The sequence below is a fragment of the Cajanus cajan genome, chromosome 3, assembly GCF_000230855.2.
Source record: "Cajanus cajan strain Asha chromosome 3, NIPB_CcT2T_4, whole genome shotgun sequence".
Classification (NCBI taxonomy): Eukaryota; Viridiplantae; Streptophyta; class Magnoliopsida; order Fabales; family Fabaceae; genus Cajanus; species Cajanus cajan.
The window spans coordinates 47,597,615-47,621,559 of NC_138519.1; the positions used below are offsets into that span (position 1 = coordinate 47,597,615).

The following is a 23,945-nucleotide window of genomic DNA, read 5'->3' on the forward strand; positions in this document are numbered from 1 at the left end:
ACTAATGATGAGGAGATTAATATCACATGCATGTATAGTTAAGAATATACATCACACGAGTCTTTATTTATTTATTTATTATGCAGATATTTATTTGGATTCAATGTATGTGTGTTGTTGAGATGAATGTAGTTAAGAAAGATAGTGGTTTGGTGGTTATTTTGAGTCTTACTATAATAGTATCCCATCAAAACTTGAAAATCTTTATATGCTTTTTTTTTTTGTTATATGTAGTTTTAATAATTTATGAAGTTTATGATATGGAGTCTCGTATAAAAGGGCGGTTGATCCCTTCGTTTTTTTTTCGTCTTTTTTATTTTTTATTTTTTATACTTATATTGATATTTATTTATTTTTTATATGTTAAAATTTTTTTATTTAACAACATGTCAACTCTTTTACCATATGAATTAAATTTAATTGTGTTTTATATTTTTTTAATTAAATTTATTTTCTTAATAATCTATATATTTAATGTTTGAATCATAGTTTTAAAAATTGGACCGGTCATCGAACCGGTTAAGGTACTAGGTCAGTGGGTCAAATGTTGAACCGGTAGGTCACTAGTTGAACTGTATGACTCGATTTTTATTTATTTATATTAAATAAATAAATAAATTCATATCTTATTTTTAAATTTCAATTTTTCTATCTTATTTAAAATTATTTTTATTTTTATTTTGTAAAAAAATATATAAAAAATTACATGTTAAACTGTATATTAATACAAATTAAAAATATAAATAATATGTGCATATATAATATGCTTGCAATTGATATCACAAAATAATATATGTAATATTTACATAGATATTATATTATTAAATATATAATTTAAAATTAAATATACTATAAAAATTATTTAAGTTGTATATATTATAAATAAATACATTAGAACAAGTAGTCATTGTTATATTTAATAAAAATCTTTGTTCTTCCATTAAGAGATTCAATTTTCATTATTATTTTTATAGTTTATGGTCCCTTAAAAAAATTTAGAAAAAATAAGAAAAAAAGTGGTTGAACCGGTTTGACCCACCAGTACACCGGAAAATTGACTAGTTCAATCTGGTTTGAAACGGATTGACTGCATAACAGATCCAACTTAAAATTCGGACCAGCTAGAAGAATATCACATGTTAGTACACTAATTTATATATTTAAAAATAGTATTTATTTGTACATATAATTTATTATAAATTTTAGTTATACATAATAAACACACATGCTAAAATATTTGTACAAAATTAAATTATCCTAACAAAATAAAAAAAATTAAAATTCTAGATATTTAAAATATTTAATAAAAAGTAATTTAAATTAAAAAATTTCAAAAAATTAAAACTTTTTTCTTTCATACACAACCTCAATAAATAAAAAAAAATCTAAACCAAAATAATTGAATTTATAATTTTCCATGAAATCAAATGACAACTTAAAAATTTTCTTCGTCTAAATGTACCCTAAAAATAAAGAATAGGAATAAAACTGGATTTCCCTAAAAAAAAAGGAATAAAACTGGATTTGTTGGTGGAGCGAAGCCTAGTCATGTAGCGTTGACAGTTGTTGTATAGAGTCGGCGACTTCCGGTTGGAGCATGGACTAAACACTAAACAGAATAGAATATTCGAAAGGAATAAAAATTAGAGCAAATAGAAGAAGACAGGGAGATCCGTTCCGATCCGATCCGATTCTCCGATTCCGATGGCTTCTACAGAGGGTCTGGTGCCCATAACCAGGGCCTTTCTGGCGTCTTATTACGACAAACACCCTTTCACTCCTCTTTCTGCTGACGTCTCTCGCCTTTCTTCTCAGATTCGTTCAATGGCCACTGATTTGCTCAATCATCGTCCTCCTATCCAAGGTCTCTTTCCTTTCTTCTTTTTATTTTATTTCTATTATGTTGTGTCTGAATACGTCTTTTGTGACTTTAAGGTTTTGGTCTACTTGCAAGGATTTTTTTTGTTAGATTGTCCGAGAGTATAGGATCTTTGCATGTTCTCACAAAATTTTGTTAGCCATTCCACATAATGTAAACATTGCAGTGTTGGTTTCGCACCAAATAGGTCTTAGGAGATATGTAAAATAACTAGTACAAATTTTTATGCTAAAAGTAAAGGTAAAGCAAAATTCTTGAATATGGTTCTTCTTTAAGACTTTAACTTCCTTTGTCTTTGAGCACGAATATTTTGCTTTCGAACCTTATTTGGTAGTTGATGTCGTTCCAGGAGAAAGTGACTTAATAAATGAAGCTGCCCAGCAACCTCCGCATAAAATTGATGAGAACATGTGGAAGAACCGAGAGTACATTGAAGAAACAATTTACTTACTTGAAAGTTCTAATTGGCCAGAAGAGGTATTGTATATTTGTTTAAATTCATTTTCCCCGTCTTTAACTGACTTTTTATGAAGGCATTATTTGTAACTCATGAAACATGTATTAGCTTTCCCTTCCACAGTTCATTGTAACAATTTTTTTAAACTTTATATTAGCTTTTGTAAAGTTCATGTAAAACGATTTAAAGTAAGAACATGTATTTTATGGGTGCAGTTGAAGCAGCAGTCCGCGCCGGATAGTGCTGAGTTTGCCATTACGCTTGGGCAGCTGAAAGATAAACTTCATCATACATTGAAGGCTTTGGAATCTTTCCAAATTAAAAATGCTGAACATGTGTTTAACACAGGTACCACCTTGTCTTTGACTTGAATGCTTGTTTAATAGATAACAAGCTTCTAATTTCCTTAGTATCAATTTCAATTGGTTGTGCTGAAGTTCATTTTGCTTGCTTATGTTTGGGTTTTGTTTCTACATGTATAGTTATTTTATATTATTTGTCTTAGAGGAAATCATGAAGCAAATCCATAGTTTATGAAATGTATGTTGCAAATTACGTAATAATAAACCTGTTCCACTGTCCAAGACTAGATTCATAGTAACTTAGAAAATGAAGATCTTGTATTTATTTTTCAATTCTTTTCCTGTGTGATTATTCTGTATATATGTTCCTTAGGTTGAGTGTATTTTTCACTCAAGTATCCTCTGAAATATTCTTTCCTTCCTTAAAATCTTAAGTATGTGTATACAGGGATGTAAGGAGAGACATGTGAAAATTTTGGTAGATTTAAGAAGTGCAAAGAAAAAACCCTTGGTGAGTGTCTTCTAGAAAAAGAAATGTAAAAGGCTAAACCTATTTGGAAAAGAAGATTCCTCTTGAAGCTGTCTGGAGATTATTTTATAACTTTTTTATTTTTATTTTTTTAATTTTTTTTTTATAGTTTTTTTCTATAGTTAATGTCTAGACAAGAAAGTATCAAATGGTATGTGAAACTCTGCTCTTTTACGTAAGTTGAAATTATGGGGTATTTGGTATTGAGAGAGGAAGAAAGATAAAGGAGAATGAAATACAAATTATACTAATCATAATCCTAACTAATTAAGGAAACAAAACATATAAGGAAATATGATAATTAATCCTGGGAGATAATGAGGAAACAGGGAAACTAATCCTAGAGGATAATCTAAGATATAATGAGATATTTTCTTATAATATATTCCAACACTCCCCTTCAAGCTAAAGCTTACTCAACTGTAAGCTTGTTAAAAACAGTTTCTTTAAATAAAAGAAATCAAACTATACAATTTGAGACTATTGAATGGAGGAACTAGGATGATTCTTTGGGGGTATCACAGTGCCACCTGACCAAGCTTATATCTTTGGGAAAACCGTGAGAGCAGAGCAGACTGATATCTTTGGGAAAGCCATGGGGCCAACTGATGCTTATTGTAAAGTTGGGGGACTAGACTGATTTCTCTGGGAAAAGCAACATAGCTAGGCTCATATCCCTAGGAAAGTCATGTGGCTATGTTGATATGCCTAATCTCACAGTACATGATTTGATCCAAAGAGGGCAGATCTGGGTGGCAGAGGTTATGAGTCAACAAGGAGAGAGAAAATGAACTCAATAGTGATGTAAAACACTGGAAAAGGTCATGGATGTCAAAATATAGGTCTAAACTTGCTGGAATGATGATATGGCAATAGCGGATTGGCAACAATAGCCTTGCACTACTTGAAATGCTTTGAAGGAGATCAAAAACGGCAGAGAAACATAGGTGTTAGAAAATGCTCGAGATGTCATAGTGGTATAAGAAACCAAGGAAGAGATGGTCAGAATGAAGAACATGGTCAAGGAATATTTGAAGGATGAAATAATAGCTAGAAAACTGTTTAAACATGGTAGTAAAATGCATGTTGGAGACTAAGCCAGAGAAGGAGGTGTTTATGATGAAGACACAATGGGAAAAGGGCTGGATTTTGTGAAGGAACAACGCAACAAAAGGGAGCAAATTTTTGAAAGTTTCAGGAGGGTTGACACAAGTTTGAGACCTACTTAAGGTGCTTAGTAAGTGGCATCGGCAAGCATAGACAATTGCCTTGTTGGTTAAGCTAGGCAAGGTTCTACTAAAATACCAAATGCCATTGCTGCACTGTAGCTGCTATTATACCAAATACAGTCTGAGGCTCTGTATTGAGGGATCCCCTATCCTTGCTTATGGGAACTACAGTTCTGTCCTATGTGGAGGAAGTCAAACAAATGACACTAGAAAGATACATTATTAGCAAGGTGCTAGACCAAGAATTAGGAATGGGAATGAAAAAAAAAAGATTTTATCGAATAGGATGTCTTAAGAAATTGGATTTGGGCCTAAGGCAACATTATGAAACTGGCTTGTAAGTTGTGAATTGTTTGTCACTTATATACTCTATTTTAGGCATACCACTATTCGATGTGTGATCCCCTCATGTCAAGGACTGAATATCTCGAGCATTAAGTTTGTAGAGTTAGACATTTGCGGGTAGTCTGATAACTGCTCGATAACGGGTGACTTGATAAACCCAAAAAGAATGTAATAAATCTTTATTCCTTGTTCTTTTTCATCTTTCAACCATATAAGAAATAAAGGTAAATGGTTCCTAGTTTTCTGTAAATTTTATTTTGTGGGTGAGTATGGGGTAGGGTGGATACTAAGATACATGCATTCGTTCCTATTGGATTTTGCGGGCAATAATTTTTGTGGGTATCCATTGGGTCATTATCCATTGCTATCCCTACCTGGACTTCAAGAACTCTTGGGAAACCTAGCTTGCACTATAGGAGTCTTTTCCTGAATTTCACCTTGGGGAAAGGTGAAACTCTTTTTTTTGGCGGTGGTTGGGGGGGGGGGGGGTTGTGATACTATTAGACCCCCAATTTTGAAAACGTAAATCATTAACCTATACTAACATCTGATCATAATCCAAACTATGAAAGCAAACTAGTCATGAGATGATAAGGAAATATGTGAACCAAACCTAGGTGATATTATGGAAACTAATATTGAAATATTCTAAAATATAATCGAGATACTATTGTATATTTTTCATATATTCTAACATCTTTCTTTTCTAACTCATCAAAAATTTTATGCAGTTATGACATATTTGCCTCAAGATTTTCGAGGAACTCTACTTAGACAACAACGGGAACGCTCAGAGAGGAATAAACAAGCAGAAGTTGACACTTTGATAAATTCTGGAGGTAGCATACGGGACAGATATGCTTTGTTGTGGAAACAACAAATGGACAGGTGAGGCTCGACTCTTGTCTGGTTGGTTATGCATGGATTAATAAGAGAAATATATTAAACAATTTACTGATCACAGGAGAAGGCAATTAGCCCAACTTGGTTCTGCAACAGGAGTCTATAAAACACTTGTGAAGTACCTTGTTGGGGTTCCTCAGGTATGGCTATCTCAAATTGTAAACACATGACTTTGCAGGCCTATTATGCTTTTCCTGTTTTGCATCTATTCTCTTATTCTTTTTATTTAAATAACTAAATCAGCTTATGCAACTTGTTTTATAGTATACATTTTATTTCAATTTTTTCAAATAATGGGGCTGTTAAAAGAGAAAAACAAATATTTTCTGTATATGCTTTTGTAATCATTCCACCCAGCAGAATGAATAATATATATATATATATATATATATGTAATATTCAAGAGTATTACAAAGATAATTAATGCCAACACAAATTACAAGAGAACAATTAAGATACCACTACTTCCTATGATGCATTGAACCTAGCTATATCAAGTATCTAGGGAACTTGGAAAAATGAATATTAAAGGAGTTCTTATTTCCTAAAATACTCCTATTTCTAATACTCCCCCTGAAGCTGGAGAATTGATGTTTTTCCTTTCCCAGCTTGCATAGTGTTAAAGATTTGATTTTTTTCTTTATTTAAATAGGGAAATATGTCAGTATTGGGGAGTGTTAAAGATATGATTTTATCTTTAAGTAGGGAAATATGTCAAGTTGTCAACATTGTATAGCTGAAAAGTAGGGATTACATCCGTTATTTGTTTCCTAAATTGTATTCTTATTTATTATAAATAAAGCATTGTATGTGTGAGTTGAACACACAATTCAACAAACCTAAAACATACATTTCTTTCAAAATCTGAACTGCGTAACCCTCTGGAAAGAATATACGCAATTGATTTTGTGAAGGTTCATATAGATACAAATCGAGCTGCAATTGAGCTATTCCTCGATAGTGTGTGACAACTTCTACATGCTTTGTTCGCTCATGTTGATTAGGATTATGAGCTATGCTGATAGCTGATTTATTATCACAATAGGGATTCATTGGCCCATCCCATTTAATCTTCGAGTCTTTCATAAAAAATAAAATTTCCACTGAAGTAGCTCACAAATTCCTTGTGCCATAGCTCGAAACTCAATTTCAGCGATAGATCGACCACAACATTGTGTTTTGTAGCCCTACAAGTTACTAAATTTCCTCTAAGGAAGGTACAATATTGATAGGTACTCAGATATATCCTATCCAAAATTAATTAATAATAAAACTAAAGGAACATCTTTCATTGAATTCAAATGAGTAAAACCCTCTTCTTAAATACAAGCTGAACGTAAGAAGAAAACGGCTAGTTACTGGCTAGTACAGCCTGGAAAATGCAAATTTTCTGAAAAATCTTTTAACCAATTGGGTTTCTTGATCACCCTTTTCGGCATTTCACTTGTCTCCGCAGCTATTGGGCTTGAAGGCTTATCAAATATCCAGCAATGACCGTCTATCAATTAATTAATGCCAACGCAAATTACAATAGAACAGTTAAGAATTAAGATATCACTACTTCCTATGATGCATTGAACCTGACTATACCATGTATGATAGTTAGCCCATCTTTCAGGAAGGACCAAGCAGTATTGGGGCCAAAGTCAGCAGGCCTAAAAGGAATGTTTCCAAGCCTGTGTGTTCTAGGGACTGAATTGGAAGATAATAGAAAATCTAATTCCTAGAATATTAGATTCAGAGTTTGTTATTTAGATATCGTTGCAGCCGTCATTTTCATTTGGTATTACCAATTCTGTTTTTTCCTTCCTGTACGTTGCGGAGAGCCAATAAATGTATTGGAATCTCTTCTATATAATCATTGAAATGAATGAATAAAAGGGCAGAGAAGCATTTTCAGTATTTATTTTCTACTTTTCCTTTTAGGAGGTTCCTTGTCTTCGAATTCAAGAGATTATAACATTGTTCATAACAAAGTATCTAGGCAACTTGGAAGAATGAATATTAAAGAAGTCTTATTTCCTAAAATATTCTAATTTTCAACAGGGTCTAGCTCCATCTTTCAGGTTTTTCTGATCATCTTGATTTGTGACTGATATCATCTTTATTTTTCTGATCAATTTGTTTGTATTTTGAACTAAATTCTATGTAGTTGGATTAGTACTGATTATCATTACTCATATTCTAAGACATTTTTTCTGTGAGTTGTAGGTTTTACTTGATTTTACTCGGCAGATAAATGATGACGATGGGTACAAAATTATTGTTTTTGAATTTTCAAATTTTCTTTCTTCATATCTGCATATGATGATAATAATAACATATGAATAACATTCATATGAGAACTCTTATCTACTGGTAGGCCCATGGAGGAACAGCGTCATCGCTATGGACCACCCTTGTACAGCCTCACCTCAATGATTCTTTCTATCCGACTCTTCCTTTCATTATCATGGACACGATATGATGCTAAGAAGTTGTGAGATACCTTGCATCTTTGGTACTTTAACTGTTGGGTTTTATGGTTGATTTTGTTAAATAACTCTTATTTCTATGAATATTGAGGACCAACAATTATGTAAAGTCTGTCTTGGGATAGGACATGATTCACTAGGATCCTCTTCTATCTTAGGTTTGGATATGACTGCTGAATCATAAAATTTTATGATTTTTCCAATCTGAGTTTTATTTGATAGCAAGTAAATTTGATAAAAATCAATTGGCTATTGAAAAGTAGAACTTTGAACTTCTATGCTGATGATCATCTTTTCTATAATAGAGATATGTCTGCTACAAGTTCAGACATCATGGGGTTTGCTACTTGCTGGCTTTAGCCATGAGCATCTGGCTTGTATTTTTGCAATTATTAGGGATGTGATAAAGTTAAAATCTTCCTAATATAATTAATTTGTTCAATGTCACAAGCACCAGTCATTATGTAACCTGAATTGTGTGGTGTATAATGGCTTGTTTTCTCTTATTTGGTGTTTTAGTTCAATGACTTTTTTATAACTCATCTACTTTTGAAGATTATTTTTATCATGATACAGAACTGGACATTTTGCTTTCTTTAGAGAGGCTTTTTAATTTCCTCCGTAGAAGATTTGGTGCTTTTGTATTCTTTTACAATGTGAAGCACTTTTGTAATACTCCATCTTCTCTGTATGGGTATAATTTGATAGAAAAAGGGAACAAATCGTTATCTTGGAACAAGCTGTTGATATCTATACCATGGAGTTGAAAAGGTTTTTGACATTTATCAGGTACGCTCATGATCTTCTCAATGTTTCTCATGCTTTAATTTCTGTGTATTAATCGTTAATAATCTTGTTAAATTGTTGTCTACTTGAAATCATGATCTTTTATTACACAACATTAGTTTTCATATAGAATTCATGGAAATTATCTACAGCTTATCATTATTTATTCATTGATATTTTGAGACAGTAGCTTTTCAATTACAGCCAGTTAGGTGTTCCAAAAAATTTTTATTTTGGAATTTCACACACAGATTACTCTTACACCATTCAGTGACTTTTTAATAACCCTTTGTTGGATTAAAAGTTTCTATCATATAAATTCTATTCACAAAATCTTAGGTGGAACATCAACAGCTAGAGCAAGGCATTATACGTGTATATATATTGGTAGTATTTTATTTACCTTACTACCTAGTGTGTAGATCAACAAGTACAAGGTTGTTTAAGCTTAACTAGTAGTTCTGGGAATACAACTGTTTTTAAATACTCTTGAAAGTAGATCTTTGTTTCCCTTTTAACCCTACTCTACTCAAATGTGATTGTATTCCGCATAGGATACTCGTGGTATTGTACAAAAAGAGTATTTTATTTACCCTTCAATTATAAAATCAATGATTAAGATTTATGATAAAATCAAACTCTTGCAAAATAAAACCTAATTTATAATATCAAACCATTGATTTTTTAATCAATTGCTATAATTGCACTTTATTCTCTAAAGTGTAATTTCCTCACTTTAGGGGAGTTAGATCCTATATATATATATATATATTAATGCTATTTTAAAGATAAAATAATCTTATCATGATCCTACAATTTTGGGATCAAATCAATTATCCTATTAATAAGGAAACTGAATATTTGATTACAATCATCACTCCCCTTCAAGTTGGAGCATATATGTTAGATGCATCCAACTTGTTATGTAAGTTATTGTAGGACTTTGTAAAGACTTAAGTCAATATGTTTTTATGTTGTTCATTAGACATGTTGGATATCTATGCACTAACTTGAAGGAAGGTGTTGATGTTGTTAGGATATTTTAGAATAAATAAATTCTAGAACCTTTAGGATTAGATGAAATCAGTTTATTTTACTAATCTTCTCCTTATCTTTTCTATTTTATCTTTCCTCTCTCTCTCTCTCGCTCTCTCTCTCTCTCTCTCTCATTATATATATATAATTTTTAAATTGAATTGTAATAAGATTGGTAGAAAATATCTAACCAACTCTATCTATAAATCTCGATCATTGTAAATTTGAATCATCATGAGATAAAATTATCTTCCTCTAAACTACAACACTAATCTTGCCAAACTGTTGTAAAGATGAATTGAATCATATCTAATAAGCATGAGGGGATTGCTTCAAGTCATAAATGGTATAATGAAAGTATCTTAAAAACTAACGAGCATCCTTGGCGATGAATCCAAGAGTTTGATCCATGTAGAGTTTTTGCAGTTTATTGTGTAGAAAGTATTTTTGATATCTAACTAGTGAAGTGATCAGTGATGGATAGTAGCAAGGGCAAGGAAGAGCCATATGGATGTGATTTTGGCCGCAAGAGAAAATGTGTCTTTGTAACATAGGAAAAGAAAAAATAAGTGTAGCCTTTAGCCATCAAATGCGCCTTTTCAAGTCCAATCTTAAGGCTATAAGCCCATTTGACAATCAATAGTGGTTTTTACTTGAAGGTTAAGGAACAAGATTCCAAGTGTCATTGATGCACTAGAGTGCATGGTAGCCTTCTCATCGAACATAGGATGATGGCTTCTTGGATGAGTTAAAGCTTCCCTTGTTGTCTCAGGAATATACACAAAATCCACAAAGCAAACTAAGCTAGACTAAGTAGGACATAATCAATGAAATGAAAAAGTGCAAGTATAGATGGGATTATGGTTACTAGAGGACTTGACACTTTTGTGTAAGACAATGGGAAGTTTTGAGTCACAAGATGAGTTTGAAGAGGCCAACAGAGCAGGTAATGAGAATAGGGGATCACAAGTGGATCAACATGTGGAGAATGAGTTTGCCGCTAATAAGGGAGGAATGAAGGAATAATGATAGGTTTATGAGCAATCAATGTTGACAAAGAGATCCCTTGAAGGAAAGAGTTAATAGAAATAGAATCAATGCAAGGATAGAAGGGTTGTGTCTCGAAGAAAGTGACGTTAGTAGAGACAAAATAATGCTTTAGATCATGAGAATAACATCAATACCTTTCTACAACCTGGAGTAACCAAGAAATAGACTTTGCTTGTATTTGCTAGGGGTAAGATCAAGAACAAAACATGTGCAGTTGAACGTGCTTAGTGGTAGAGTTCAATTGTTGCTATGGTAATAACAAGGAGTGAGGTACTTGGTTATCTAGCATAGCAGAGGGCACACAGTTGATCAAAATAACAAATAGTAATGGTAGCATCACCCCATAAATGGAGTAAAACATTGTTAGGAATCTCTTCTTGTGATAGGAAAAAAACACAGAATCGTAACCAAAATCAGCACACACTCACAATAAGAAAGAAAATTGAATTGCCTCTTTATTGATTATGAACAAAATTCACACAAGAACCAAGGTATGCTAGTATACCCCCAAAAGGATTATAAAAAACTGCCTCCTCAAAACAATGAGCTTATTTGTAGGATTTACATCAAATTGAAAAGAAACTATCAAAACTGATTTAACTAACTCAGCTTCCCAAACTAAAGTTACAATATGACCCTGTCAACTATCAGTTTGACCCTTTCCTCTTTCTATAATAAACCTGTAGAGGTTTTCCCCCTTTCGGATGCTCCCTGAAATCATTCCTATTAAAAGAAAGAAACAAAGATCTCAGTTTCAGAATATGCTTAAGTGATAATACCACCCAGCAGAATGAGTTCATTTATATACAAGAGAATCACAAAGATAATTAATGCCAAAATAATTTACAAGAGAACAATTAAGATACCACTACTTCCTATGATGCATTGATTGTAGCTATACCACGTATCTAGGCACCTTGGAAAAATAAACATTAAAGGAGTTATTATCTCCCAAAATCTTCCTATTTCCAACAATTCCTAATACTCCCTCCCTCAGAAACAACCTTATCCTCAAGGTTGAAATCTGGAAACTGATTGCTAATGGCTTCCCAATTAGCTTCTTCTAGAAGCTTACCTTGCGAATGCACCAACACCTAAGGAGTTTCAGTACCAAATTCATTCACTGTTCTGGTGCACAATATCTGCAAAGGTTGATAGTTGCTTATCATTCCTTGCAACTTTGTTGGAATGTTCGTTTCAACTAAAGTTTTTCTCTCTCAAATACACAATACTAATAAACCACTGAATACTGAAACTGCCATGTTATACATATAGAACATCCATAGTAGTCAATCCCGGATAGCGGCGCGGAGCGACCGACCCTAAAACTGGGATAGCGGGATGACGCGGAGCGGGATAACCGCTATTTAAATATTAATTTATATATATTAAATAATTAATAATATATATATAAAAGCTAAAAAAACAAAAAAATAACTCTAAATTCATGCATTAAACATTTTTAATAATTAAAAGTTCATAGTGCTCAAACAATACATAATATAAAATGTCTCCAAAACAAAGTGTTAAAGCTCTAAGTAAGTAAAAAATTAAACATTATAGTTTAATCTTCTTCTTCATCAAGATTAATGTCTTCCTCTCCCTCTAAAAAAAATATGCTGCTGAAATAAAAATAGAATTTTCTGAAATTAAAAATAAAATTTTCTGAATTAAATTTAATCAGAAATTAAAAATAAAATTTGCTGAATTAAATTTAATCAGAAATTAAAAATAAAATTTTCTGAATTAAATTTAATCAGAAATTAAAAATAAATTTTTCTGAATTAAATTTAATTAGAAATTAAAAATTAAATTTGCTGAATTAAATTTAATCAGAATTTAAAAATAAAATTTGTTGAATTAAATTTAATCAGAATTTAAAAATAAAATTTGTTCAATTAAATTAAATCAGAAATTAAAAAAAAATCAGTTGAAATAATTTAATAAATAATTAAAAAAAAAATATGTTGCATGTTGCATAAAAGGCATCCTCGAAGGGGAATAGAAGGAGAATAGAAGACAAACACGCGTCGGAGCTTGCGGCCACGTCGGAGCTGCGTCAGACCTGGAGCCGCGTCGGAGTCGGAGGTGCGTCGGAGCTGGAGGCGCGTCGGCGATGGAGGTGCGTCGGAGCCGGAGTTCGTCGGAGCTGCACGCTGCACGCACGATAGCCAGAGAAGAAGAAAGGAAGAGACGAAAGGAGGGGTTTGGTTTGGATGAGTCTGAAAGCGCGAGAGGGAAAGGGAGGATTAGGGCAAAAAAAAACCATTGAAAAGACCGACTTACCCTTAATGAAGGGTAAGTCTGAAATCGCGCCGTGATTCCGCGATTTGGGCCGCTCCGCTCCGCCTCCGACGCGGCCGCTCCAGCCGCTACACAAATCCGCTCCGCTCCAGCAGCCAGATTGCGGGGTGAGGCCGCTCCGCTCCGGAGCGCCGCGATAGCGGCCGCTCCGGCCGCTATTGACTACTATGAGAACATCACAAAATTAGGCTTTAGGTGACCCTTTTTAATGATTTAGGATAGGAGAGACTTGGGTTTTCTCCAATACATCCTCTTACACCCAACACTATTAGGCTTGGTGTGTGTATTAATGGTGGGTAACCCTTTTTAAGAGTGAATCTATGGTAAATCTGATATCATCTTAAAATAGTGTGTTATGAGTCTAAGTCAACCTTACAAAACCGACTTATAAGGTGATGATTGTTTCTCACTTATATACACTTTGTTAGTCTTATCACCAGTCAATGTGTGATCTTCAACAGATACCCCTCACACTGAGAACTGGACATCTTAAATGTGAAGTTTATAGGACTGGACATCTATAAGTGGTCCAAAAGGCATGTAAGCCTAACAACACTCGTAATTGTTACTATAGGCTTTGATACCATATTAGATTGTGGTGTATGAGTCTAACTCAACCTTACAAAACTGACACTAGGTGACCCATTTTCCCAATATGTCCAAAGACAAAAAACTACACAACCATTGATGATAGATATCCCTGACTTCTTAAATAAACTGCCTAAAAACATCACATAACTTTCCTATCATGGTCAACTCTCTGAGCAACTGGCTAAGCCATATATGTTCACGTGTCCCATTTCTCTATATTTTGCTTTGAAACTGCTTCCTGCTATCAACCTAAGCTTTTAGGTTGAACTGGTTGTGCAGAGTTTCTAATATGAGATCTGTTTTTGTTCTCCCTTCTGCTAGATTTTTAATTCTTCTTGACTAACCTGCTTGTTTTTTTATCAGTGAGGTCTTTGCAAATGCACCTTTCTTCATTTCAGCAGAGGTTGCAGGTGCATTGGAAGCAAGGTAAATACAAATCTTGCTTTATTGTATGATTTCCTCTATTTTCAAGTTTGTTCTGTTGAGAGTATTTAAAATAAGGACATTTTTTATATGCAAGCATGGAAATATAGGAAATTAGGGATTTAGATTGATTCTTTGTATCCATGATTGATTCTCTTGTATCTATTGTGTGATTATAAAGAAAGAGTGCGTGCGTGGGTATAACACCCAACATTCAGTAAACACTTTCTATATGTTCATTTCAGCAAAAATGATGACTACAAAGAGATAGGTGTTCCAGCTGGGAAAACTTATGAGGTATATGTACAAGGCTTGTGAATTCATTAACTTCTCCATTTCTCTCTCTCTTATTTATTTATTTATTATGACATGTTTATATTAACGAGGTATGGGTATGACATAGTTGTCAATCCCAGGTAGTGGCCTAAAAAGACTAGTGGAACAGTAGATAAAGGATGACCACTGACAAATTTTATATATATACAAAAGTAATATATATTGCATGATACAACTGCTCGAAAATAAATTGATAAAAATTCAAAATTGTGGGTCATTCATCATTAATAATCAAAAGCCACAGTAACATAATCTAGGTACACATTAACCATTAGACAAAATTAACATATCAATAACATAGGATTGTGAATGCCAAGGTACACGAAAAAGAGAAGAGATTAACATAAAGAGGTCTTGAAGCAGAACAAATGAGATTCCAAACCTGCCGAAACAGATTAGAGGTGATACAACCATTGGATTGTGAAGGATGGTACATGAGGGACGACTAAGAAAGTGGATTGGAGCTTAACTCTATCTTACAAAACCGGCTTATAAGATGAGGATTTCTTTTCACTAATATGGACTATTATGATCATTTCATTAGTTGATATGAGATTTCTAACACACCTTCTTCATGCCAACGATTAAACGTGTTGAGCATAAAGTTTGTAGGACTAGACATGTGCGGGAGATTTGATAACAAGTGGCACGATAGGCCCAACAACCAAGGTTGTTTAACTCGAGAGTTTACGTAAACTCATGGAAGTTTCGTAAATTAGATAGGAAAACTCGAATTGTAAACTCATAAGAGTTTACTTAATATTAAAATACTTATAAATAACATAATAACTCAACATTTTAAAACTATAATAAAGAAAAATAAAAAACTACAGTAATGAAGGAGCAATGTTTTGAAATATGTTACTACTTATTAAGATCAAAATCATGCTACATATTGTCTAACAAATGTTTTCACTTATATTTGTTAAAAAAATAATGAATATTAACAAATAATTGCTTTATAATTATTATTTAATATATTTTCAGGTTGATAATTAATAAAAAAATATGATAAAAAATTGATGTTTTAGTAAACATAGAAGAGGGTTGCTAATTTTCTATCATGTACAAAAAAGAAAGGGAAAGAGAAATCTAAATCTTTAACAAAGCTTCCAAAGATGAGAACCGATACACCATGAGATTATGCATTAGTACTCTAGTATGGACAAGAATCCTAACATCGGGCATAGCCACAAGCGTGCTTAATGAAATGTTGACGTGAGCATATGAAGGCCACCACGACTGCGAACAAAGGAACAAAGGTGAAAGGTTTCGTTGGAAATAGGTTGATATTGCACTACGAAAAATGACCCTAATCCTCTGTTTTGTTGGGGAAAAAATACACAAATATGAAATGCACCATTCTACCATCATTATAGGGCCTTTTTTCCACCCATGTAGATGCATATAATCACGTCTAAAATTGTGATTGTGTGATCCTACTCAAGCTTGCTCAAGTTTGCTTGAGTCCACTCGAAAATGAGTTTGTTTACGAGTTAAACGGGTTAGCCTTACTAAGCATGTGAACTTGTGTGTTTTTTACGACTTAACAATCGAGTTTGATAACCATGCCAACAATAATGAAATTGCTAAGATGGGCTCGGATATTGTATTAAGAAAGTCAGTTGGAGTCTAATTCAACTTTACAAAACCGGTTTGTAAGGTTAGGATTATTCTGCATTTATATACCTTATTATGGTTTTATCCCTTGTTGATGTGAGATTTCTAATAGACATTTCACGAATAGAGGGAAAATGGGTTGAAACAGAGGGTAGGGGTCCCAAAATAACTAGGTGGATCACTCTTAAATGGGGTGGGGTGGGGCTGAAGTTAGGTTTTCCCTATCTGTGGCTGTGATATTGTGACGTCAAAACACAATGTGAAAACACATCATCACACGGGAGGGAGGCTTGGAACATGGAGTGACACATAATAGCATTGCAAACTTGCATGATTAACTATTTTGGGCATGTCTATTGCTGAAATAAGTGCTTCATATTGCTCAAATGATATAAGCAAAAAATCACATAATAGCTAATTGTACGTCAACTCATTAACATTGTAGTTCTTCATTTTGCCCTTATGGGCGAGTTTGGGAGTTGGATTTTGAAAGGGAAGGGAGAGAAAAATCAACCTTTTGTTTTATTTCTAATAAATCCTTTCTACTGTGAGAGTTTTAAAAAAATGAAAGAAATGAGATGATAGATTAGCATAAATTTAAAATTCTATTTAGGGGAGAAAATAATTAGAGAGGGGTGTGAAAATATTGGGTATTGTTCAAGAGGTTCCTGGTTCCTCGAACTACTAGGAAAACATTGTTCTCTTTATTTTTACCCATCATCAATAAATAAATATTGTTCTTCCATCTTTTCCTGTTTTCTTGGTTTGGGTTCTATCTATAATGTCTGCTGCCTCCCTTCTCTAATCTTAATTAAATCCTTAAAAGATAACGATAAATCTCCTAAAAGATAAAGAAAACAATTCTCCTAAAAGATAAAGATAACCTCCAAATAACAAATGATAAAGATCATAATATTCTAATAAGAAAAAGATAATGATAATGATTGCCAAAATAACTGAAAAGATTATTATCGCCTAATTCCTTTGCATCTTCCTCCTCTAGTAGACTTGCCTAAAAGGGACCCGTACCTTGTCAATACCATCTCCTTCAAATTGCACCTTGTCTTCAAGGTGGAGTTGAGAAAAGGAAAGTTGAATCTCTCTTGCGAGTTCCCAATTGTTTTCTCAATCCGACATATGTTGTCCCTTAAGGAGGACCTCCAAATTCCCACTATCATTTAGTCTTGATGCTAAAACAACTTCTAGTTATACTTGGAGCTCATGATCATTTGTCAAATTAGTTGGTAGAGGTTGTGGTTGTTGATGGCAGTCCACTACCTCTTTTATTAAAGAAACGTGGAATACCGGATGAATTTTGTTGTCATTTGGGAGTCCCAACTTGTAAGCAATTTCTCCTACTTTCTATAGCAGCTTATAGGGACAATAGAATCTTGGTCTCAACTTTTCATTAGGTTTCCTGGCTAGAGAACGCATCTTGTGGGGTTTTAATTTTAAGAAAATCCCATCACTCTTCTTGATATGCAACTCTCCTTTATGGCTATTCACTAAACGTCTCATCTGATTTTGGGACTTCAATAAGTTGGCTTGCAAATCCCTCAATAAGTCATCCATGTGCTCTGTTAATCAGTTGATCACCTCAAGCTTGGAAGAAATATTTGTCCCCTTCAACAACAAAGGGGGATCTCAACAGTATAAGTGACATCTTAGTAGAAGCATTGTAGTTTGTGTTGAACCAAAACTCAACCCCTTGGATGAGCTTAAGAGAACTAGATGTCTTGATTAATTTTGGATCTTCCTTCATTCAGCACTATGGTCTCCCCTTGCACTTTCACCTTCTTGATTAGATCCACCAAAATTAATTTTGCCCAAGGTTGCCGACCATTCCAACCCTAACACCACATCTACTTCCTCCAATTCAGTGAGTACAAAAAATTCATGAATCTGTAAGTACACTTTTACCCTTGCAGTTGATCTTATGCTCATCTCCCACTTCTACAAGATAAAGAAATGTTTCAGTGATTGGTAAGTGTAGTTTGTCTACCATCTCTAGTGATATAAAATTATGTGGCACCATAATCAATCAAAACTACCACTCAACAACCCTTTAGCAAACCCATAACTTGAGAGATTTCTATGTTAAGTCCCTTGATGCTATACAAGGACAGTTGCGGCTCCCCAACCCCTTCCTCATGAAGATTTAAGTTTCTAGCTTGATCTTTATCTTCTTTTATATCTTCAAGGATCATCACATTAAGCTGCTTGCTTTTTGCATATATGGTTAGGCCCAAATTTCTCAGTACAGTGAAAACACTCCCCTTTTCTCATCTTTTCTTGCAACTCTACTTACATCATTGGTTGGAAGGTACTTCTCCCCTTTGCAGTATCGTTGCTCACATTATTAACAGAGGCTTGGAAAACAAAATTGCTTGTAGATTTCATCTTTGTTGGTTGCCATTCTTGTGTGGTCCTCACCTCGGTGTATGTGGAAGCAGAATTATTCATCCTTTCCCCTTGACTTCTAGTGCCTCTAGTTATTGCCATGTTTTTTTCTTCAATTCTCCTTGCCTTATTAATTGCTTCTGACAAGGTCTTGGGTTCGTATAACCTTAATTCAACATCAATCTTTCCTTTTAGCCTATTAATGAAGATTCTAATCAAATACTACTCGTCTAACCCCTTCATAGTTCTTGCATATTTCTCAAACTGCGTTTCAATTTTGTGAACCGACCGATCAACTGTCTGACTGCAGCTCAGTAACAAGGAAAAGAGTTCTCATGGATGTTGGCTGGAACCTCAATATGATGGCCTCTTTAAATCCTTCCCACGTTGGATTGGGGTTGCAAGTCTCTCACCATTGGAACCACCCCAAAGTGTCCCCGTTGAGGGCCACCACAATAGCTTCCATCTTCTCATGCATCACCCTCGCATCCTAAACTGCCTCTCCAATTTGGACACCCATCCAAATGCATCATTAGGCTCGGTCATCCATAACAATGGCAGAAGCTTTGGTGGTCAAGTGGTTGGCACATCCTTGACCACGAAACCAAAGTTGAACCACAACTGCCCAGGTCATGTAAACAATTCTGTCAATTTTTTACACGGAATCAGGGGAACGGCGGTAAGCGTCGTGGACGAAGCAGAAGCAGGAGCAACCATGGGAGATGATGCATAAAGGGACTAGAATCAAACAAGGTCAGGCAGAGGTCCAACGAGGCCAAACAGGGTCGTCAGAGGCAGTTGACCACTGTCGAGGGGTCGTCAGAAAATGATTTCACATGCATGTACTATTCATGCGGTAAAATACATTCTAAGCTCTAGATAATATGTTGTGATTTGGGAATTGCTTGTCAATCTTCAACACACATAACTCTTATTTATAATAAAAAAAATAAGGATTTACTTGATATGATATGATTAGCTAAGATATGATTAACCCTAATAAATCTCCACAATATCTTAACATTCACAATTATTATGATAACTATTTTCATTAACATGTTTTTATAAAAACTGATTATATATTATAAAGCAATCACACCTGCCATTTTATAAATGTTATAGTAAAAAAAGTATTTATATATTTAGTAGTTTACACTTGCATGTTTTTAAAAGTCATAAAGGCTAAGATGTAATGGTCTTTTACTATTTTAAATATAATTAATTATCTTAAAAAAGACAATGAAATTTAAAAATGCATGTAATTCTATAAGTAGTCAATGTCATAGTCAAATATTAAAGTGCAAGTCAAAGAAACTAAAATTTGAAAAGTCATATAGCATCTTCATAATAAGCTGTCTATGTCATATCAAAGCCAAACCAAAGGCCTCAAATATAAAAAATGAAAAAAATATAAATACCAATCTACCAACAAATAGAAACATTTGTAAAATGTAAAAATGAATACATTACAATAAATTCTTTCCTTCTAGGTAATTTATAACTGAGAATTCAATTCAAATAGAAAATAAAAAGTAGTTTTCTTATCACTTATTTTATTTCAAATCATCATTCTTTGTCCTCCACAATGGTATTCAAGCTCTCTTTAAGAAGTATTACAACTTCTAAATTCATGGTCTCTGCATCATCTTCATTATCTTCGTTATTGTTAAAATATTGTGGAGATTTATTAGGGTTAATCATATCTTAGATAATCATATCATATCATGTAAATCTTTATTTTTTTCATTATAAATAAGTTATCTGTGGTGAAGATTGACACACAATTCCTAAATCACAACATGGCATCTAGAGCTTAATTTTTTTTTACAATTTTGGAAAAGATCATACAAGATTTACAAATTTAATCTAGCCTAATTGTGTACAACTAGTTGATATATTTAAGATACAATAATTCTAACTTGAGCAAACATTATAAATAATTACAGCACAACATGCGCAATCTCATCAATATCGTTTTTCCTTTCCTGCTTACTCAGGCTTACTGAGAGATCTCTTTTTTTTTTTTAAAAAAAAAAAAAAGATTTTTTCCTCTAGAAGAAGCTGTCTCAAACTTGCACATAGGTGTTTTGTACATAACATTCTCATAGGTATTTTTTAGTAGAGCTACTAGAATGATTGGCAAATAATTATTGCCAATTTAATTTATTTATAAATTGTTTCCTTGCACACTGCATGGAAATTTTTTGTTTTTGTGAATGATTTAGTGTTACTGTTGTCTCATTTGAGATTTCCTACTGAATCAATCTGTGAGTAGGTTTTATTTGTTGTTACTTAAGAAAATGTTTTTTTTTTTGTTGACAAGGTGAAGATGTTTTCATTGTACAGTTTGACGATGTTATATGTATGATAATTCTTTTTCTACTTCAGGTTTTACTTACTGTTGATTCTGTTAACTCATACATTGCATGGGATTTTTCATTGGTACAAGGCAAGATAAATATGGTATCGTTGCTGTGCTGCTACACCTTAATTTCAGTATGTTATATTTTTCATAGACATCACTATATTGTGATCTTTCTTTTGTTTATTGTTAGGATATTGGATTTAGTTTGGAGTTTGTAAGTTCTACTGGGGAAAAAACTGTAAGTTTGAATGGCATTTCTCTTTTTTAATCTGTATTATATTCTCAAATGGTTTCATCAGAAGTATTTCTTATGTTATTCTTCATCAGCCATTCTCATCTTCAATATTTTATCCTTACCCAACCCGTTTTCACCCTTTTATGTTTTGTTCCCCCCCCACCCCCACCCCCCACCCCCCCCCCCCCCCCCCCCAATTTTTTTCTCCTTTCCGGTGTCTGTTTTGCCATTTCTCATTTTTGTGGTGGCTGATTCATTATGACACATGACACAGCCAATGTTACCGTACCGTCGATTCGAGAGTGACCAAGTGAGTTTGACATGTTTGTTGCAGCTTATACACTTGACTAGGTATTTGATGTGTTTGTACTTAGTTTTTGTGCCTATAATGTTAGGGGAACTTCTGCACGTTAATGGCTGGAAGCTATAAACTGATCTGGGACAACACATATTCAACCTTTTTCAAAAAGGTAATGTATCTAGGCATGTTGACCGATTCAGTGAGATGCAAACTGTATATCACTTGGACTGGTTACTAAACACAAATGCTTGTTGGGCTAACATACTGATCAAATTGCATGGGGAGTCAGGTTAGGTACTACCTTCTTGAGAGCGCGTGTTACTTGGAGGATTTTCTCATTCTTTCACATGATCTATTCATTGTTATTGTGCGATCTTCAGTCATTACTATTAGTCAATCACATGATCTGTTCATTGTTGTTGTGTGATTATTTTTTTTCTTTTGTTGCTGCTACGTATTGGCTTCACACATCTTTTTCAGTTTCATTTTTTTTATTGAAGCGTTGGGCTTCCTTCACTTATTTCATCCTGTTGGAGTATTTGTTGCTACGTATTTCTCATAGACTGGGCATGTACTGCAAATGGTACCATTTTCTGATGTGCATTATCGTATATGGTATGTAGGTTCTACGGTACAAGATAGATTGTATACCTCCTGTCACAGAGTCAGTGCAGTCCAACTGATGCAAGTTGTGGACGAGGAAGGATGGCCGATTCATTTGCTAGCATTTGCTAGTAATTTTAATCCAATTAAAAACACATGTTCCAATTACCCATGTCAAGATTGATCCACCCCCTATTTATTAGTGATGGGAAGAGCTGGGAAAAATTAATCTTTTGTATAAAATTGTTATATATTTAGTTATTATGTGTGGTTGTAGCCTGTAGCAAGCTGTGACTGTGCTACAATGGGCGCAAATTTAATCCTCAGTGAATGTATATTTTCCATTTCTACAGGCAAATAATCGCAGTGGAAAACTAAAGAGATAAACATGTGAGGATCAAGTGGGTATGGTTTCATGTCCCCACTGTAGATTAGAAATTAGATACCGGATTTGGTGAGTTTATTTTGCAAGCATGTGTGTATAGAAGAAAAAAAAAAAAAGACAAGTAAATATAGGTTATGCCACACCCAAAGCACCACCGGCTAAACTTACCAACAAGAAACATTTACATGTTTCATCGTATTGTTATAGGTAAAATTTAATTGTTATCGAACTATGCATTGCGATTGATCGAATTAATATTGCCTGGAAAATATTATCTAAGCGAGGTGCCTTATACCCTTTTTATTATTTGGCCAAGTATGTGATCAAATATTTGTTAAGATTTATGTATGATAGGAAGTGATGGTTTGAAAAAATCACAAGACTTTGAATAAAGTTTTGTCATTTTCAGAAATCCCAAAATATGATGTTTAAGAAATTTGGCAATTGTTTTTTCAAATTAGTTATATTAATTCGAGCAGTTTCACAATAATACTGAAATATTGTTATTCATTTTTAGAAAACATGAGTAAAATGCAGAGCAGTAAATCAACATTAAGAAGCTACTATACTTATTCAGACCAATAACTACATTGAAAACACAGTAGATAGAAAGTTATTGTACAAATGTTAAAATCTTATATTTTGACAGTTAGACTTGGAAAACTATAAAAATAATAACTTAGGCATTTGTTTTTTTTGTGATTACATTACACTCTACATTTCAAAAATCGCTCATACCGATGCGAATAGCTCAAGGTTCTTAGAAAATAGTATATGTACTTAACTATTCAAGGTGTGATGGTAAAATATTATATTTTGACTATAAGATTAGGAAAAATATAAATAAGAAAACTTTAAGTCATTCTTTTTTGCGATTATATTACACGCTACATTTCAAACATTGCTCACGGTGACATTAATAGCTCAAAGTTATTAGAAAATAGTGTGCATAATTTTCCATTCATAGTACAGTTCTTTTTTCTCGAATTGTCTTTCATAACTCTGTTTTGATAACCCCTTTACGTCCTATAACCCTATTTTTATTGCATTTAGTTTGTATATATAACTCCTGTTTATGACCCCTTCAACTTTCCATAATTGATTCTCCTTTTAATAACTACTTCTTAAATGTTGGTTATATTATTATTTAACTTATAAAACTGGTATAAAAGTATCAAAATACTATAAGATGGTTCATATTTAAGTTCAATTAAGATATTACAATAAAAAACCCAAAAGATCTAAGGTCCACGCTAGTTCATAGGAAAAAAAATTATGCTAGGGATGGAAACAAGTAGGGTTTAAATAAGGTAGTATATTTAACTTATAAAACTGATATAAAAATATCAGGATACTATAAGATCGTACACATTTAAGTTCAATTAAGATATTG

General features: G+C 33.3%; 1 protein-coding gene across 7 annotated transcripts; it reads left to right on the forward strand.

The window, feature by feature from the left end:
- The first annotated feature begins 1,523 nt into the window (after positions 1–1,523).
- On the forward strand, positions 1,524–22,638 carry LOC109804119 (retinal-binding protein). 7 transcript variants are annotated; one of them, XR_014432470.1, is made up of 15 exons: positions 1,526–1,864; positions 2,229–2,356; positions 2,552–2,684; positions 5,473–5,629; positions 5,706–5,784; positions 7,856–7,896; positions 8,007–8,123; positions 8,827–8,907; positions 14,248–14,310; positions 14,553–14,604; positions 21,052–21,126; positions 21,219–21,266; positions 21,538–21,573; positions 21,659–21,858; positions 22,188–22,638. XR_014432470.1 is itself a non-coding variant. In XM_020365894.3 (15 exons), the coding sequence occupies exons 1-15, from the start codon at positions 1,705–1,707 to the stop codon at positions 22,245–22,247; spliced, it is 1,305 nt and encodes a 434-aa protein (XP_020221483.1). In that variant the 5' UTR covers positions 1,528–1,704; the 3' UTR covers positions 22,248–22,638. The 7 variants fall into 7 exon arrangements, 4 of the variants coding, with proteins under 4 accessions (XP_029128244.1, XP_020221484.1, XP_082927061.1 ...); XR_003804551.2 differs by having other exon boundaries at positions 21,659–21,853; XM_020365894.3 differs by having other exon boundaries at positions 1,528–1,864; positions 21,659–21,733.
- Positions 22,639–23,945: the final 1,307 nt, after the last annotated feature.

Excerpts from the sequence above, each read along its gene's own strand:
- LOC109804119 (XM_020365894.3), top strand. The coding sequence starts at position 1,705 with ATGGCTTCTACAGAGGGTCTGGTGCCCATAACCAGGGCCTTTCTGGCG. Across the intron at positions 7,897-8,006 it reads CAGATAAATGATGACGATGG|GCCCATGGAGGAACAGCGTC; the intron begins GTACAAAATTAT and ends ATCTACTGGTAG. Across the intron at positions 21,734-22,187 it reads ATTCAACCTTTTTCAAAAAG|GTTCTACGGTACAAGATAGA; the intron begins GTAATGTATCTA and ends TATGGTATGTAG.